The sequence below is a fragment of the Scardinius erythrophthalmus genome (genome assembly GCF_964197995.2).
Source record: "Scardinius erythrophthalmus genome assembly, chromosome: 5".
Taxonomy (NCBI): domain Eukaryota; kingdom Metazoa; phylum Chordata; class Actinopteri; order Cypriniformes; family Leuciscidae; genus Scardinius; species Scardinius erythrophthalmus.
In genome coordinates this window covers 44,344,055-44,363,400 of record NC_138225.1, presented here as the reverse complement: position 1 = coordinate 44,363,400, position 19,346 = coordinate 44,344,055, and the positions used below count along the sequence as shown (strand labels likewise).

At 36.4% G+C, this 19,346-nt stretch overlaps 1 protein-coding gene across 1 annotated transcript in view; it reads left to right on the top strand.

The window, feature by feature from the left end:
• The window catches only part of acaca (acetyl-CoA carboxylase alpha), a 71,258-nt gene that overhangs the window by 16,103 nt on the left and 35,809 nt on the right, over nucleotides 1-19,346 (top strand). Inside the window, 23 exon segments of the mRNA XM_081365257.1 lie at nucleotides 142-312; nucleotides 1,515-1,676; nucleotides 2,137-2,300; nucleotides 2,591-2,741; nucleotides 3,790-3,893; nucleotides 6,243-6,470; nucleotides 7,457-7,607; nucleotides 7,802-7,936; nucleotides 8,048-8,194; nucleotides 9,888-10,076; nucleotides 10,166-10,266; nucleotides 10,986-11,074; nucleotides 11,452-11,576; nucleotides 11,771-11,998; nucleotides 12,605-12,694; nucleotides 12,797-12,915; nucleotides 14,837-14,860; nucleotides 15,517-15,618; nucleotides 16,956-17,099; nucleotides 17,687-17,789; nucleotides 17,951-18,058; nucleotides 18,169-18,225; nucleotides 18,500-18,553. Of these exon segments, the coding sequence (XP_081221383.1) occupies nucleotides 142-312; nucleotides 1,515-1,676; nucleotides 2,137-2,300; nucleotides 2,591-2,741; nucleotides 3,790-3,893; nucleotides 6,243-6,470; nucleotides 7,457-7,607; nucleotides 7,802-7,936; nucleotides 8,048-8,194; nucleotides 9,888-10,076; nucleotides 10,166-10,266; nucleotides 10,986-11,074; nucleotides 11,452-11,576; nucleotides 11,771-11,998; nucleotides 12,605-12,694; nucleotides 12,797-12,915; nucleotides 14,837-14,860; nucleotides 15,517-15,618; nucleotides 16,956-17,099; nucleotides 17,687-17,789; nucleotides 17,951-18,058; nucleotides 18,169-18,225; nucleotides 18,500-18,553 (2,946 nt within the window).

Here is a 19,346-nt window from a genome sequence, read left to right as displayed (position 1 = left end):
CTATCATGAGGCATCAGATTCAGCAGAGATCGAATGCTAATGCTGTATTACCCTAAAGGAATTAATAAAGTATCTGCCGCCATGAAGCACTGGGTTACTTAAACAGATAAAAGTGAAGAACTGTGTATCTGTTTGTTTCAGTGTGCAGTGAAGTTGGCGAAGATGGTGGGCTACGTGAGTGCAGGTACAGTGGAGTATCTCTACAGTCAGGACAGCAGTTTTTACTTCCTGGAGCTCAACCCTCGTCTTCAAGTGGAACATCCTTGTACTGAGATGGTGGCTGATGTTAACCTGCCTGCGGCCCAACTGCAGGTCTGTATGTGAATGTGTTTTAAAGGAATATTCTTGGAAAACAATATATATTGTTCAAGTTCCATAGAAAATAATTTTGGCTTGTCCCTCAGTTTGTAAAAACAAAGGGAAGATGCATTTTAAATCCTCTTGTACAATTGCTTCTTTGTACTGTACCTACATTACTGTACAGTTTTCCTTTGTTTTTATTTTTATTTTATGTGTGTTTTATTTAATGTGGTAAACTCTATCGGCAGCATCTGAAGCCTACTGATGTTTAAAGGGATAGTTCACCCAAAAATAAAAATACTGTCATTAATTACTCACCGTAATGTCGTTCAAAACCCGTACGACTTTTGTTTATCTTTGGAACACAAATTAAGATATTTTTGATGAAATCCGAAAGCTTTCTGATCCCCCTCCCCCTTTATTCAATAATAAATTGTTGAATTGATAAATTGTACGCACAAAAAGTATTCTCGTCGCTTCATAAAATTAAGGTTGAATCAAAAAGCTCTCAGATTTCATCTCAAATATCTTAATTTGTTTTCCAAAGATGAACGAAGGTCTTATGGGTTTGGAACGACATGAGGGTGAGGGTGACAGAATTTTCATTTTTGGGTGAGCTATCCCTTTAAGTTGTATTTCACCTGAAATATTGCTTTAATACATTTTGAGTGGAATGCTGTGATGCAAGCTTTTCACTTAATTAACCGCCTTTGCCACATAGCATAAGGCTCATTCAAATTGCCACAATCACTAGGTTGGCAGCATCTAGTGAACAATATAACAGTCTCTGCGGCAGACAATGGTCATGTGACAACTGTCGTTTCTAAATAGGTCACTTGGTTGAGGCCAGTGTGCTTCAGGTCCAGTGGGAGTGGGACGGGGGGGTTCATACGCTTATGTAACACACAAAGAATGCTGCAGATGAATGAGGGGAATTAATGGAGAGAAAAGGAGAGACTGAAAAGGGCAATGTGGAGAGAAACACAGTGGGGAATCAATTGCATAACCAAGGATGTGTAGAAATTAGAGGGGAAAGTGCATATTTAAAGACAGGAAAAAATGGATCTTATTCTACACATTTTACTCCCATCAAGGGGCCAGAATATCAGAGATTTTAAGTGTATGCTAATTGCTAAGTGTATGGTAATGCTTTTTTTATTTTATTTTGAAAGCTATTTTTGGTTATTGTGTGACCTGTTTGTTCTGTAATTCAGATCGCTATGGGCATCCCACTTCACCGCATTAAAGACATCAGAGTGATGTACGGGATGCAGCCGTGGGGAGACTCCCCCATTGACTATGATGGACTCTCTAACACCCCCTCTCCACGAGGACACGTCATTGCAGCTCGAATTACCAGCGAAAACCCAGATGAGGTGTGTGAGCCTGATTGATAAAGGGTCATCAGGTGAAAATTTAATAAGCTCTGATGTTGATTTCACATGCAAAGGAAGTGTCTTTTACATCTTAAGGGGGGGGGGGGGGGGGGGTGGGTATCAGTTTCCTCGAAAATATTACGCAGACAAAACTCTTTTCAACATTGATAAAATAAACTTAAGCTTAAGTACCAAATCAGCTTATTCAGAAACATCATGTGACACTGAAGACTAGAGTAATCATGGGAATATATATATATATTAGAACAATATTACTGTTTTTAAATAAATGCAGCCTTAGTGAAACATAAAAGACTGTTTAAAAAAAATCATACTGAACAAAAAAAAAAAAAACACTTTTGAATGTTAGTGGTAATATTATAAAGTAATTGCCATGTAAATTTCTTGTGATGAAGCTTTGTCTGTATTTTTTTTTTGTCTGTGTTTGTGTGTATGTCAGGGTTTTAAGCCCAGCTCAGGAACTGTCCAGGAATTAAATTTTCGCAGTAACAAGAACGTGTGGGGCTACTTTAGTGTGGCGGCTGCTGGAGGTCTGCATGAGTTTGCTGACTCTCAGTTTGGCCACTGCTTCTCCTGGGGAGAAAACCGAGAGGAAGCCATCTCGTGAGTACTTCCTGTTTTTGAGAAAAGCAGAGTACAGCAGTATTTGTCACAAAATGACTTGCCTTGTCAGTTTTAATTAATTGCAAATCATGCATAAATATAAGAATCATGCATAAATAAATGATTACGTAAAGGTTATGCAGGTCCGTTCACTTATGCTCATCAATCAAACGTTTGTCCTGCTGTCCGTTATTTCTCAAGTAGCCAAAACAAATAAAAAAAATTCCTTATTTTTATAAGAAAAAAGATAATGAGATGTATTATTGATTAAGTTGAATGGGTCATTTTAGGAACATGGTGGTGGCCCTCAAGGAGCTGTCCATCAGAGGAGACTTCAGGACTACAGTAGAGTATCTCATAAAGCTGCTAGAAACTGAAAGCTTCCAGCACAACACCATCGACACGGGTTGGCTGGACAGACTCATCTCAGAGAAGATGCAGGTACATGAATCCACTGTCTTCATTTCACATCACAACTCTCATGAACATGCTTGTAATCCCTTCCAGCCATTTTCAGTCAAACATTCGCCTGTGACAGCAAGACTAGGGTTGGTTATCGAGAACCGGTTCCATTTTAGAACCGGCAACAAATGTCCAAAAACCAGGGATTTGATAAGACGCACGCATTTCAATTCCGCTTATCGATTCCTGACTTCACATATCACGTTTTTTGCGCGTGCAAATTCGTTATTTCAAATGTAGGCGCGCGGCAAGTGGTCGCAACACGCATGCGTTTTTCCAAGCGCACCTATGCCACGGCATTCTGAAAAAAACAACAACTGACCTTTCCGTAACAACATCGAAAGCTAGGCCGAACAGCTGATCATAGCTGTAAAGGGCGGGTTTTTATTTCTCTTCTCCATAAATATATCTAGTAGTAAAGATTAGCTTTTCTAGCAAGGGCTAGAAATCAATGAATTCTTTGCTGATACTCATTTAAAAAAAAAACTCATTTGAATCATTAATTCAAACAATAAAACTAATGAATTCAGTGTCTCATTCATAAATACCTTTTTAATTAATGGATGATTCACCGAATAATATTTGAATAAATCTCTCGAGTCTTCTTGAATAAATTATTAAATGAAAAAAAAAATTAACAGTCGATTTTTGCCACCTACTGGAGTAATAATGTAATCAACACAATCTTTATTTGACCAGACATTTTATTGGTTATTGCTTAAAAATTGGCAAGAAGTAAAGGCAGAAATATTTATTAAAGTATTTGCCCTTTTTTTTTTTTCTCTCTCTCCAAAAAATATTGGAATCTGAAACAAGAATCGATAAGAACCGGATTCGATAAGCAGAATCGGAATCGCTAAAATTGAAACGAGACCCAACCCTAAGCAAAACATTGTGACATTTAATGTTTGATGCTCAAATACGCTTCCCTAATTTGAGTCCACTATATAAGTTACTATTCAGTCACATCATTTAAATGACAAATGGAGACGGTTGTCAGTTTGAATGTCTGTAACTGTGGTTGTAGGCAGAGCGTCCTGACACTATGCTGGGAGTAGTGAGTGGAGCACTGCATGTGGCTGATGTCAACCTCAGGAACAGTGTGTCCAACTTCCTGCACTCACTGGAGAGGTAACAAATCATTTTGTATACCATCTTGAGAGCACTCTTTATTATTATACACTTGTTTTATTGTTTGCATGACTAGTCCAAATATATGAGTATTAGGGCTCGGTATTGACACAGATTTTACTATTTAATTTTGGTTCACAAGCTCTTGATTCGATTCCGATTCATTTGGATATACCTGTATTTTAGGTAAAGTACATGTCAATCTCTCAACTAATGCTCAAACTATACAGGAAACCCTGTCAAGTTGGTACATTACTAAAACATTAAATATTATAATAAGTTATAATAACAACAGTTTCCAAATTCAATTGCTATTTATTTTAAGATAAAGTAATCAACACTCAAATAAAAAACAACATTTAAGTTGCACATAAGGCAGTTTTTATATCAACTAATGATTTTAATGATAATTATATTTCTACTCAGTTGTGGAGACAGCCTCCAACAGTGGCTGTAATGAAAAAAAAAAGTTTTTATGGCATATTTATTCAGACTAAACAGGTTAAGGTTGGTAATTTCCGGAGATGCTAGCAATAGCGAGCTAGCTTTGAAAGCACAAGGTCCCACCCTCCCTTCAGAGCATCTCCAAAACCACGGCTCCTTCAAAACACATGAACACGTACAGCAGGGAGCAAACAAAAGTGTCACGAGAGACGGCGTTAAACTACCTCATGTCTCAAAGCACATAACATTACAATAATAATGAACATAAACAACTTAAAGAGCGCTGACCTGTACCACCTGACTGCTGCAGATAGGGCTGTGCGATTAATCGTAATTGATTTTGATTTTGACTTCCAACGATAATGAAAAAAAAGATAATCACATGAAACGATTATTGTGCTACTGCCCCATTCCATTTACAGTATATTGCGTCCTTGTAGCTTTTAAAGTGACTGCAGCCTAATAAATCTGCTGCAGCCATTATTGCTAACCGAACAACAAAAGACAAAAATCACTCATTGCTCTTGAATATGTATTTTCATTTTAATGTATACTGCAGTGTTATTTTACATTTGATTACTTTATTAAAATTCTGCTTTGGGCTATTACTGATCTGAATACCACGGTTAGTACATCTTCCTGAAAACCCTAAAGCACTGTTTATTTAATTTAGTGTTTTTGTACTGTAGTATATTTTGTCGGTTTTGCTGTATTGCTGACTGTTTACTTGTCTTCTGTAACTGTTTTGAGAACTTTTTTACTTACATTAATTAACCTAGTATTAGTGTTAAATAATCGTGATGTCAATATTGAGCAAAATAATCGTAATTATGATTTTTACCATTATCTAGCAGCCCTAGCTGCAGATTCTTTTCAGCGTTGATAGTGTTGCCATTTAAAACGCATAAATTCGAGTCATGAACAGCTCCGAGTATAACGTCACGGGTTTCCATCTCTTCCTAATGACAGTAGTTATGGTGTGAACAGCATAAGCTCGTTGTTTTGGTTCAGGAGGAACTGTAAAAGGCGGCTGCTGTTTCGGTTGCGGTGCTCGGTGACTGACGTCTGTCTAACACTGCTATAGCATGAAACACGCATGAGCACTGTAGCATGAGCACGTTGCACAGAGGTATGAAAATACATACGTTGACAGGCAGGTAGGACGTCTTATCATTGCATTCGGAACGAAGAGACTGTCAACCAGCATAACAAAAAATGTTTCTGGAACAAATCGCCTACACTGCCTTTAAGTGAAAATATAATGAATATGCAATATAGTGTATACATTTAGCAAAATGCTCCTCATTAGAGTTATTTTTGAATTGCGTTCCTGAGGTAAGTGTGACTTTACATGGCGTTCTTTACAAGCTGTTTATTGATGTCTTCTGTGCTTGAAACACTGATTGAGCGATTACATGAGACATACATTTCAGCAAGTTTGACTGTTTCTATTAGTATACCTTCTGATGTTGATTCATGTTTATTTTGTGCTATAACTAGTACTAAAGATGATCAGTTCACGTGTGCTCTGTGCAGCGATCTTTCACTCCACATTAAAGAGCGCTGAAATTGTATTTATTATTTGAATTCCATGGTAGAATTCACAGAATTTGAAAGCTGACATTTTGTTTGCTATCAAAAGTAACAAAATATCATAAAGCTTATCATGATTCATTGGATTATAGGCATGCTACAAATAATGTTTAGTGAAGTTTTGCTCATGCATAAACAGAAAATGGTATAGAGTAAAAGAACGATTTTGAAATTATGAATTAGTATCGGGTCATTACAATGAAGATCAATAAAAAAGGATTAATCAGCACTATCAATCCAGTAAATAAGTAGTTGTTATTGCAGTCATAGGATGTTCTCAACCTTTTGCTCTCTTCTCTTGAATGTTTCCAGAGGGCAGGTTTTACCTGCACACACCCTGTTGAACACGGTGGATGTTGAGCTGATCTATGAGGGAACCAAATTTGTTCTAAAGGTGACCAGACAGTCACCTAACTCTTATGTAGTCATCATGAATGAATCTTTAGCGGAGGTGGACGTCCATCGGTTGAGCGATGGAGGTCTGCTGCTTTCATACGACGGCAGCAGCTACACCACCTACATGAAGGAGGAGGTGGACAGGTAGGATTCTGAGTGTCAATACAGGATGGAGAACGCAAAAACATGTTGTTAGAAGAGCTGTTCATGTGTGTTTGCAGTTCTCAATGTGTAGATTCAACAATGTGGAGATTAATAATTGAAGACGCAGAACTATATTTAAATGTTGGTTTGTACTTCAGTAAAATTAATTGATTTCCCAAGACATATACATGATATAAAAAGGTGAATGGCATCTAATGCTTTTAATAAATCAATGTTGTATAAAGGAAGCTTTTTTGCTATTTTCCGATTGGTTAATATTTAATTTATTTAGTCCATGTATGTATGTATGTATGTAGCATCAATTAATCAAACAAGTTTATTAATTGCATTATTATTAATCACATTACATTGAATCTACACATTAATGTGGAAACAACATAAAGATAGTATTTAACTTTTTTATGTGTAACTGCAAGCAAGCCCTAAACTGCAAATTGTCATACATTTTTACATTTAGCTGTGCCTTTTTATATAGTGTGTTTGGTGATGTTTCTGTCAATTCTGTCAGTTCAACTGTTAAAACAGATGCTGTGTTAATTTTTAATTGTCTTAATTTATTTTAAATATGTTAAAAAGAAATATTAATGATATTAACGTATTATTTTTCCAAATCCTGATAAAATACAACTTTTTCCGTAATTATTCCATTATATTATTTCTGTTTAATTCAAGAGACTGTAATATTAAGGTAATAAGTTTATCACAAAAAATAGATGTTTATTAGCTCCTCATGTTACATTGCATATAGTTGTGGTTAAAAAAGGGGGTACATTCAAAACATTTGGAGATATTTTTTTATTTTTTATTTTTTTTTACTAATGATAAATGGTACACATTGTCACTATATTAATATAAATGTTTACTCTGTTATTGCCTATCTTGATAATTGTATGTGTTTTTCTTGTATAACAAAAAAAAAAAGAAAAAGAATGAAAGAAAATACAGGTTTTTATTTTATTCCTTAGGTATCGCATCATTATCGGTAACAAGACGTGTGTGTTTGAAAAGGAGAATGACCCTTCACTCCTGCGATCATTATCTGCTGGGAAACTCATCCAGTATACTGTGGAGGACGGTGGACACGTGTTTGCTGGACAGTGTTATGCCGAGATAGAGGTGTGTAACATGCAACCATTTCCTGTCTTAGTGGGTAGTTCTTAGGTAAAATAAGCTGCATAAGTAGACCAGACTTTATGGTAATAGTCAAAGTCTGACTGCACAAGACTAGAGAGACAACAGAAATTGTTGTGCATGTGTGAAATGTCTTTTTATTTGTTTGCTGCATTATTAATGCTATATATGTCTTTTAGGTGATGAAGATGGTGATGACCCTGACCGCCTCTGAGTCTGGCTGTATTCACTATGTGAAGAGAGCTGGTGCGGTGCTGGAGCCAGGCTGTATCATCGCCAAACTGCAGCTGGATGATCCCAGCAGAGTACAGCAGGTATATCCGTGTGTTACATGTGGTAAATGTGTGATTTTTAGTTAGATTCCCTTTCAGAAGTTACAGAGAGTTGAAGTGGTTTAGTGTCTCCAATGAGTGTGTCTGTTTCAGGCGGAGCTGTATACAGGAGCATTACCCACTGTTCAGTCCGTGGCTCTCCGGGGAGAGAAGCTTCACCGAGTATTTCACAGCACTCTGGATCACCTAGTGCACATTATGAACGGCTACTGTCTGCCAGAGCCCTTCTTCAGTGGCAGGGTGAGAAAACGCATGTAGCTCTTCAACCAGTTTATTGGACTTCATAGCAGTAGTTCTCAACCTTTTGGCTCCAAGGCCCCCATTGTCCACAACAATATTCGAAGGCCCTACACTACTAGTTTCTGCATATTCAGAATTCAGAAGTTTTAAGAGCTGAATGTGTGCAATGTTGCTGTTTGAGCTTGAAAAAACGAAACTTGAAAGTCCACTCCATAGGGAGATATTCTCTCTATCAGTGCGCACTGTTTCTGAACTCCTTGAAACGCCTCAATTGTAGTCTTCAGTTTTCTTCCAGGAACATACATGTCACAATATCCCTCATTTAAATAATTCCCACCCAAGGCATACGCCCTGGTTGAGTTTTTCTGAAGAAACATGCATTTTTCCAAAACTAAAACAGAGCATTCAGACAGAGGGTGAAAACAGGTTCTGCAACAATGTAAAAAAAAAAAGAAAAAAAATTTAATAATGTTTTTTTGAACATTAAATGATGTAAACATATTCTAGAGGACCCCATAAACAAAATTATGAATCCATAAATAAGCATAATTAGGCCCCTTTAAAATTAGACTACCTTATATATGAAGACTTCAGATGCAAAACCCTCTAAGTGCCATCTGAAATTTTCTTCTAAAATTAGCATTTTTTTCAAGCTCGTATAGTTAAGTTCAGTAATTTCACTCTAATGACAATTAATAGGTAATTTTCATTGCCATTAAAGTGAAATAAGTAAACATAAACATATAAGCTTGATAAATTATCATTCTAGAAGGAAATTTCAGATGGCACTTAGAGGCTTTTGCATTTGAAGTCTTCATATACAGGTTTTTCCTGGCCATGGGAATCCTGGTTTTTCAAGTGTCTGAAGGCATTAATTAAAAAATAAATATCTTAATGCTTAGTTGTTTTAGCTTATTATAATGCTTATTTTGTCTTATTGTAAATCAGTAAGTCACCTTGAGGCCCTTTTGAAGTTCAGTGAGGCCCCCTGGTTGAGAACCACTGCTTTAAATGGACACTATTCGTTTTTCGTTGCTCATATACTTATGATATTAGAGACCACCAACATTAACAACATTAGCAGTATTTTTTTTTTCTTCAATTTATTTATTAATTTTCTATATTTTATCATGTAAATATAATATAATATATATAATACATGATAAAATGTATAGTTAATAAATAAATATATATTTTTTATAAATGCTGTTAATGTTGATGGTCTCTGATCTAAACATAAAAACAAAATTTGTAAATGGCAATAGATGCTATTTACAAATGATTATGAAAGCGATTAATTTATCCCTACACTATTGCTACTGTTGACAATCCAGCGTCTTCCGTAATTTTGTCTGTCCCACCAGACGTCAGTGGGCGGAGTTAGTGTAAATATTCTCTGCCAACAAAGTGGGCTATTTGCACTTTGTGTAATTATCACCACTAATATCTTTAAAATGGATGATTTAAGAATGTAATTATTATAACATTTAATGTCATTAATACACCACGTATAACACTTAATGTCTTATATTGCATTAGATATCACAAAATATCATACTGCAATAACTATAGTCAAATTATTCTAGACTATTTCTCAGAAATAACTCTAGTGTGAATAGCAGGCAATTTGTGTCACTTTGCCAGATCAGGTTTGTTGTAAATTGGCATTAAAATTTGTATGTGTGTGTTTTAGCTGAAGGAATGGGTGGAGCTTCTGATGAAGACTCTGAGGGACCCCTCTCTGCCCCTTCTGGAGCTTCAGGACATCATGACGAGTGTTTCAGGCCGGATCCCTCCAGCCGTAGAGAAGGCCATCAAGAAAGAAATGGCTCAATATGCCAGCAACATCACTTCTGTCCTCTGCCAGTTTCCCAGCCAGCAGGTGCTGCTTGTGGACCTTTGAATTCATGTCTATCTGAAGCTATAAAACTGCTACCATTGTTTATAAATGTTGTCAAATTCTCATCTCAGATTGCCAATATACTGGACAGTCATGCTGCCACATTGAACAGGAAGTCAGAGAGAGAGGTCTTCTTCATGAACACTCAGAGCATTGTACAGCTGGTTCAGAAGTTAGTCAAACAACCTCCACATGTACTTAAACCACTGATCTATAGAAATGACTGGATTGATTGTGACATCCTAAAAAGTGAAGCCACCGTACCGCCGAATTAGTTTTCTCTCACATTCTATTGAATTAATTGGAAAAGCCAAAGAGTTTGAGATGACCTGTAGCTTTCTAACGTTCTCTAAGTTCTCCAAGAGTCTGAAGTGGATGTCAAGTCAGCAAAAAGACATCAAGAAATAATATAAATTCTTCACAACTTATTCAAATAAATAACGCTGTCTGCATGTGGATTTAAAGACATGAAGCTTTATTTTCAAGCTTTTATACTGTCACTCCGAGCAAGATGATGCATGGTAAACCTTGGATTTTAATACTAAGTGCAGTGCAGTAATGGAGGCTTGTATGTATTGTAATATTTATTGTATATTCACATTAGTAGATGCACCCATCTTAACAATTTCAGCTCAAAAAGACCATGTACATTACAGATAACGTCAGAAGTAACAATTCATTTTCATACATGTGTCCTAAAAATTAATCCTGTCCCACTGATGTGCTGCAAATCTGGTGATTTTAGGTCAAGATTTTGTCTCTAAGTCAATGATGCCCTCTGTCGGTCAGTTTAAAGAACGCAATGAGCAATCCAGTCATTTATATTGATCAGTGACTTAAACACAATCGCAAACACCGGCTAACTGGCCTTAATGTCTGTTGTGTACCCAGGTACCGCAGTGGCATCAGAGGTCATATGAAGGCGGTGGTGATGGACCTCCTCAGGCAGTATTTAAGAGTGGAAGTTCAGTTTCAGCATGGTAAGACTGCATATTATTGCCTGGTTTCACAGACAAGGCTTAAGCCTAGTCTCAGGCTAAACTACATGGTTAAGCTGTCTGTGAAACCAGGCCTATATGGCTGTAAATGCCATCACTGGAAGTGGCCTTATTTTATCATGTGACCACTGGATGGCACTGTAACATCATGATAGTTCTTGTGTATTAATAGAAAATAGAAACATGTGAATAATGAGAAAAAAACGATTTAATATATGATATTAAGATTAGAAAATGTTTGCCATTTAATAAATATTAGCTTTTTCTATTCTTTCCATTTTATTTACTGTTTCATTAATAATTAATTGTATTAAATAATTTACTATTCTTTTGTGTATATGTGTGTGTATTACTGTCAGGTCACTATGACAAGTGTGTATTTGCACTCCGAGAGGAAAACAAAGGGGACATGTCCAATGTGCTCAACTACATATTCTCTCATGCAAAAGTCACAAAGAAGAACTCTCTGGTCACCATGTTGATAGTGAGTACACGGTCACGATTTTCTAACTGAGAGTTTAATGTGAATGGTTGTTTGGTTGTTTTTAATCATTCAGAAGGCCAACTTTTGTATTGTGAGATGTAATACCAGTTGAGATATAATAATAGCATTTATATTTTATCTGTGATTCCAGTCCACTCATGATTCAAATGTTTGTCCCTAACTTCTCTCTGTAGGATCAGCTGTGTGGACGAGACCCCACTCTGACGGACGAGCTCATGGCCATCCTCACAGAACTCACACAGCTCAGCAAGACCACCAATGCCAAGGTGGCACTGCGGGCACGGCAGGTTCTCATCGCTTCTCACCTTCCCTCATACGAGCTGCGACACAATCAGGTGGAATCCATCTTCCTGTCCGCCATTGACATGTACGGACATCAGTTCTGCATTGAGAACCTGCAGGTAGGACATGCTGAATGAATGCGATCGACAGATCTGTAGTGCTATCAGTGTTTTGCCACTACAATGATTGTCAAATGTTGAAGGTTAAGGAAAAATTCAGAATTAAAATCGAAATTTCGAAAATCGGCCATGCTCACAGGATGTTGAATAGCAATTAGAAGAAACAAAACACAACATAAGTCCAGGCCTGTTCCTCTCTCGCTCACCACTGTCGTCACTCCTCCTTGTATGCTTCCGCTCCTCCGTGAGAGATGTGAGACCAGTCATTATCGCTCATTATCAATCACGCCACTGGCCTCGCGCCGTCCTCCCACGGCCCTCGACCTCGTCGTGCTCGCCACAGTTATATTTAGTTATTTTCAGTTGTAACAATATTTTACAATGTTACTGTTTTACGGTATTTTTGATCAAAATATATGTAGCCTTGGTGAGATTTCATTAGAAAAATCATACCGATTGAACATTTTGAACATTAGTGTATATTTGCAGTTTCATTTGATTCCACTACTGGCACAGAAATTACACATTTTACCTTAAGTTCTAATATTTTACTTCAGAACATTGTGCACTGTCAAATTATTTATACCTTTCTTGATTTTTCTCTAGAAACTGATCCTGTCAGAGACGTCCATCTTTGACGTACTGCCAAATTTCTTTTACCACAGTAATCAGGTGGTACGGATGGCTGCTCTAGAGGTAAGACTGTCATTTTACATGTACTTATCTAAGAAACTGACAGTGTTTATTTTGTCTGTATACAGTAAGATGTCGAACATGGTTCCTGCTCTCTTTCCTTAGGTGTATGTTCGTAGAGCTTACATCGCTTATGAACTCAACAGTGTCCAGCACCGACAGCTGAAAGACAACACCTGCATCGTGGAGTTCCAGTTCATGCTGCCCTCATCCCACCCAAACAGGTATCTCAAGATGTACCGCAGCCCTCCTTCTCACACCTCTCACACCCCCTCGCTTGGACTGTGGAGGAGCATGTGAAAACACAATGAAAGACATGGGCAATTGGGGAAAACATGTTTCAATTCTATATTCATCAGTATATCTGCGTAAAGAAAAACTACTGGTTGGTTGCGACGCAGATTCTCCTCCACTGTACCACAAACCACTTCCCATTTCACCCTTAAAATGCTCTACCTGTGCACAATCTATGCCACTGATGTACTGTCTGTCATGATCAGAAGGTTTGTATGAAGGAAGAGTAGAAAAGCGTTATTTAGTGACAGGGTCTGAATCACAGGGCCCAGAAAAGTTCGTCTTTAAGGTGTCTCTCATCTGTGCTGGCCACATCCGTGTGTTTCAGGTGACACCGATCTATTGCAAACCAATCAATGCCACCAATAGGACATGCTCAGAGATTGTGCTGATTGGCTGTCTAACAGATCGCTCTTTTTGCACTTCCTTATTCATTCTCTGCTGATTTATGCTTGTGAACTAATTCAGTCTCATCAGGTGCATGTTATGCAATTTTGTGTTTATTGCTTTTTTTCAGTTTGTGCATTTAGTCCTATTGAAAAAAGAAAAAGAAATTCCCAGCTATCATTGCTGCTTTGCCTGTGATTTGTGTAAAATGAATGGCTAATGCATTGTACTGTTAAAGTACATGAAGGAGATTTTAGCTGCATTTATTACTGCATTGTTTTATGAGCTGAATTGTTGCATGTGAGGAGGGGCAGTTATATGTGAAGTGTGTGGTTTGGTTTAGATTTGAAGTGTTCTCTATTTTAATCCCCTAAAATCAAAAGAAAATAAAAAAACAAATAAATTAGATTTCACATAGGGATCCAAGATATTAAAATTCTGGCCGATACGCCAATATATATTTTTGTGTAATGGCTAATGAATGAAAAAATGGCTGACATTAAAATTCTGTAATATTTTGTGTTTAAAAAAAAAGATTTTTTTTATATGAAATAGCTGAAATTATTAAGTCAAAATATTCCTTTTTTAACAGTGTTATTAAATTATTAGTGTTTTCAAACAATTAAAGGGTTGAGCACTAGATGATGAGGATGTTTGAATTTCGCAACATTTTAAAGTTTGGACTTTGCTTCATATTAAAAGTAACAAAGCACAAAGCTTTTTGTGATTATTGGATGGCGCTACAAATGTTTAGTGACGTTTTGTTCATGCTGCGCATCAACAGAAAAGAGATCCCTAACTCTTGTGAATGGTTGGTCACCCCAATTATTATTTTTTTTTTGCATTGTTATTTAATAAATTAATAATTATTGTTTTAAATATTAGTAATCCCCACTCCTAATTCTCATTACGTAATACATTTTACTTCTGTCCTTATTAGTAATTCACATTTTTCTCAGTGATGAATCACTATAATACAAGATATATGTTTTTTAATAATAACATGTAATATAGTTCATTTAAAACAGTACAGTAATGAGAAAAGTGGAAAATGTGCTTAAGCAGATTTAAAAAATGTAAGAAAAAAACTCACAAAGCAAAAAGTTAAAGCTCCTAAAACAGGCTACATTTTCTTTAAACAAAATCCATTTGGGACTAAATGTGACCTGGATGTGTTCTTGATATATTTCATAAGATTTATAAGATGTATTTAAATAAACTAAATCAGTCAGTTATGCATTTATGCAGTGACACATTCAAATAATCACAGAAGACTCATTTGAGACGCTTGCAAATGCAACAAAATTGTCTTTGAGCCACTTCTCATTGGCAGCAGGCTGTGAGTCCAAGTGAAAGCAGCAACTGTCAGTTATGTGAAAAGGCCACACACTTCTGATCTCTGACTGACCCCTCCAATTGATGCCTGACACTAACCAACCAGTAATCAATGTTGTTTGATTGCAGAGGGAACATCCCCACTCTAAACAGGTATAGTACACATTTTTTCTTCCCTAAACCAAAGTGTAGACTCGGAAAATAGAGTAGAAAAGCAGTATGGTCAAACACATACATTTTAAATGTAGTATGTATTGTGTACTATGAAGTAATACTAAATAAGTATGGTATTCCGAACATAAAACAAGTGTAATCACATATGTATTTGAATTCATATTTTAAGACATAAAGTAACCTGAAATGAAACACGTTCACATCCTACTGAGTGGATCGAATCACAACTTCTGTGTGTCTCTCGACATTTTGAATCAACCGATTGCAGTTATTTTGTGTACAAGTTTGTTTTGATGAAAACAGCCCTCCATTGGCACTTTTATTCTGTTCTCAGTAAATACAAACTAATTTGCATGGCTTATTGCACTACTCTGAATACAGATGTGTGTGTGTGTGTGTGTGTCTGTCTGAAATTACCTTCAATGTTGTTTGTGCTAGCGCATGCAAATAGGGATACTCCTGTTATATGTTAATTTAAATGAAATTGTTTAGACCTCATACTGGGTTTGAATTAACTACATAATAGTGGCGATTAAATCTGCCGTGTTTATGTGATTGTTTGTGTACGTTCTTGCTCTGTCTGTTTATGTGTGCTTACAAGTTTAAAAATGTGACTGTCATCGTTGTCCTCCCAGGAAACTGTCTGCCCCACTACAGGACTACAAACCGCCAGATAACACGGCTAACGCTAGTGCCACCACAGGGGCTTCTAGTGACTCTGCAGAGAGCGAGGCCAGGTAGTGCAGGACAGGCTACAGTGTTTAATCACAGAGAGGATTTAATCGGGCAAAAGTACTGGGTTTTTTGTTTTGTTTTTATGAAATCCGGGTGTAAATCTTTTTAATTAGACTTTAAATAAGGGATTGCTGTCCATACTAACATTTGAACAGGAGACTTGTCACATACTAAGTTTAGTAAATTATGACAATTTATGGTAGATGTGCTGATTTAGCTTATAATTATGGGTCTTATTAAAGGAATGTTCTGGGCTAAATACAACTTAAAATCAATAGCACTTGCGGCATGTTCCCTCAGTTTGTAAAAACTGGAAAAATGCATTAATAGTAATGCACTTGCAATGGAAGTCTGGGTAAAGTGTACAGCACCACAAAGTAACGTTTAAACAATCCAGACAACTTTACATCTTGAATATAAAACTTTTTTGCAGAATGATTTATGGAAGTAATTTTCCATTTCTGCTTTTAAACTTTCTGGGTTTTTTTTTTTTTGATGCCATGGACCCCCAGTTATAAAGATCCTCAAGGACACTTTGCCTAAAATATAAAGGAAGCTGTATATTGTCACGTACAGTATAAAAAATCCATTTATACTGTGCGAAAAATTCTTTATATTATATAAATATAAAGTTATTATTTTCTATTATTGTAAAGTAATTATCGTTTCATGTCATGTGTGAGGATCTATAGTAGTAGGTCTGTCAATAAAATTAAATCTTCACAGTTAATCTCACAATTTCTGATTTTAGAAAGAAAATGAAATTAAATCACAATATAATCAAATGTGGTGAGTATTAAAAAATAGTATTAAACCTATTTCATTCATTTCTTATAGTATAAATCAGACGCCAGTTTGGAAAGCTGTGCTTGGTCAACAAGCCCTATTGTAAATGCGTAACAGTAAACCACTTTTTCTTTTGTTTTTACAAATGGAGGGATGACCAAAATTATGATAATTAACAGCAGGCCAAATATAGATTGTATTTAACCTGGGACATTCTTAACTAACCAGTTCTTCCACCGTGAATACAAATAAATAAAATGAATGAGGATGCATGAATTCATCCATTCAGTGAAGTTTCAGTCATACTTATATTTCCTTTTACATCTGGTCTAATTGCCTCCTGACAACTGGCCCCTTTTATAATGTTCAGCTTGTGAGGAGGCGATGCTGTTCCTATTCACACCTCTGATCTAGGCTGATGTGTGATGGTGATGATCTGGTCTTTCTCCTGGGGTGATCTACCACATTTTTCAGAGGTTATATGTATGCAGCTGGTTTAATGACAGGTCTTTTTGTTTGTGTGTGTGTGTCTGTGTGTGTTTTGTGCTCTCAGAATGTCTTTCTCCTCCAACCTGAACCACTACGGCATGGTCCATGTGGCCAGTGTTAGTGATGTACTCCTGGACACCTCCTTCACTCCACCCTGTCAGCGTATGGGCGCCATGGTTTCCTTCCGCTCCTTCCAGGAGTTCACCAGGTTAGTGTATGTTAAGGTTAAATAAAGGCAACATGAATTATAAATGGACTCTTGCTTATTAAATGCCCCTGATCTTAATCTGCACAATTCATCATAATGTATAAAAGTTTAACCCATACATAAACAACAAGGACATTTGCAAAGTGGGACATTTCCATTCATGCTGACATATTGAGATCACATGACAAGCAAAATACTACTCACTTTATATTTGTTGCCCTCCTATTATTATGAACTTTCATTCGGGAAATAAATATATCAAAGGTGACAAGTAGACCTGAAAATATGGTATTTTTGGCATCGGTAACAGAAAACTTTTTGCGTGATATTTCATCCACACCAGTAGGTGTCAGTATAAAGTCTTAACAACGCTGTAATTTCATGACACAAAAACTTCAAGATTTTTTTTTTTTTTTATGTTCCATCAAAAATTCTGGGATAACAACCGGCTGGATGTACATTATCCCTTTCTTACAAACTCCTAACAGACACCACTCATTGCATATTATGAATTTTGTTTCATGTTGTCTTTATAAAGCAGTTTTCTAAATTTGGTGCTTGAGTGTCTAATGTGACTGTTATGATAGGAACATTAAGGATGTGTTGAGCTGTTTCTCTGACTCACCCCCCTGTACGCCAACCTTTCCTGAGGGGGGCAACCCTGTTCTTTATGGAGAGGAGGACAACAAGGTGAACCTTTCACCCTCTGAACCTGTCATAAAATAACACACAAAAAACAAAGATTAAAAGATAAAAATATTTTGAGTATATTAAATTATTGTATTGAAGATCTCTTTTTTTTTCGGGAAAATCAACGTTTTCTATACCTAGTTTTGTTTGTTTTATTGTAGAGCATTCAAGATGAGCCAATTCATATCCTTAACGTAGCCATAAAGACGGACAGCGACATCGATGACGATGGGCTGGCGGCCATGTTCCGTGAGTTTACCCACTCTAAGGTAAAATGTTCTGTTCTGTATGGGTTGATTGTCTTTAATCAGAGTTAAAATTAAAGTTGTTTTCTCTACTCTCAGCAAATTATTTCTCATTCATATCATTTCTACTGCAGAAATCTCTGCTATTTGAGCACGGCATCCGAAGACTTACCTTCCTGGTTGCTCAGAAGGTATGCTTTAAAAATGACATTTGAGCATGTTTCCGCTCTCTCACTCAATCAAATTTTACCTAAATCTGTTATCAGTTAATTGTTCATTTGAATAATTGTAGTTCATAGTAACTGATCTCAAGTCTGCTACACCCACTGCATGTGTGTGTGTGTGTGTGTGTGTGTGTGTGTGTGTGTGTGTGTGTGTGTGTGTGTGTGTGTGTGTGTGTGTGTGTGTGTGTGTGTGTGTGTGTGTGTGTCTTTTTCCCTGTGCTCTTGACGCCGTTATTAACAGGATTTCAGGAAGCAAGTCAACTGTGAGGTGGACCAGAGGTTCCATGTAAGTAGTTGTGGAATGTTTGAGACATTGGCTCTGTTCCACAACCCTATTGAGCTGCTTGGCTGTCTACTCTCTAAATAGCTACCTTCTTAGGCGACATCTTAACCAAAATGGAACCTCACAAGTGACTGAACTGAAATGCAACAAAAAGAATTTTCTCTCATGCAGGTCTCACCAGTAGCACTACTTTTTTAAAGCGCATGAGAGTCTTGGCCTTCGCTTTCAGTTGATTCTATTAGAGACATTAGCGTGTTGCTAAGCTAATGATTCAGAACTCATATAGCCCTATTAATAGTAAAATATGTGGCACACACCGTTCATTTTTAATTAGACTATGAGTATTTATCAGTTGAATGAGATTTACAGTATATGTGATCAATATTTCTTGGTTATGTTCACTGTCTTGGATGTTAGCATGTTGCTAAGCTAATGACCCAATACACTTAAGTATTAAAATTTGGGCTGTCATTTGATTTAAATGATGATTTCAAAGATGAATTCATTGCATGATGCTGATTAATAAATCAAATTAATCACAAATAATCTCATATATCAATGTTTGAGCCCCGACATGGATATGGTGATGAAGACATTATTTGGAATAAATCAGTGAATCAAAATTACAAAAAGTGACTGAATTTGTAAGTCAGACTTTTTCTTTCCATAAAAATTAACATAAGTTAACTTTTTTTATGAATTAAATGTTATAAACAATATTAGTAGAAATAATTGTTATTATTAGTAGAAATAATTGTTATTTTTATTTAACATTTTGACTCCTAGGTTTTGGAACAGAGCCATT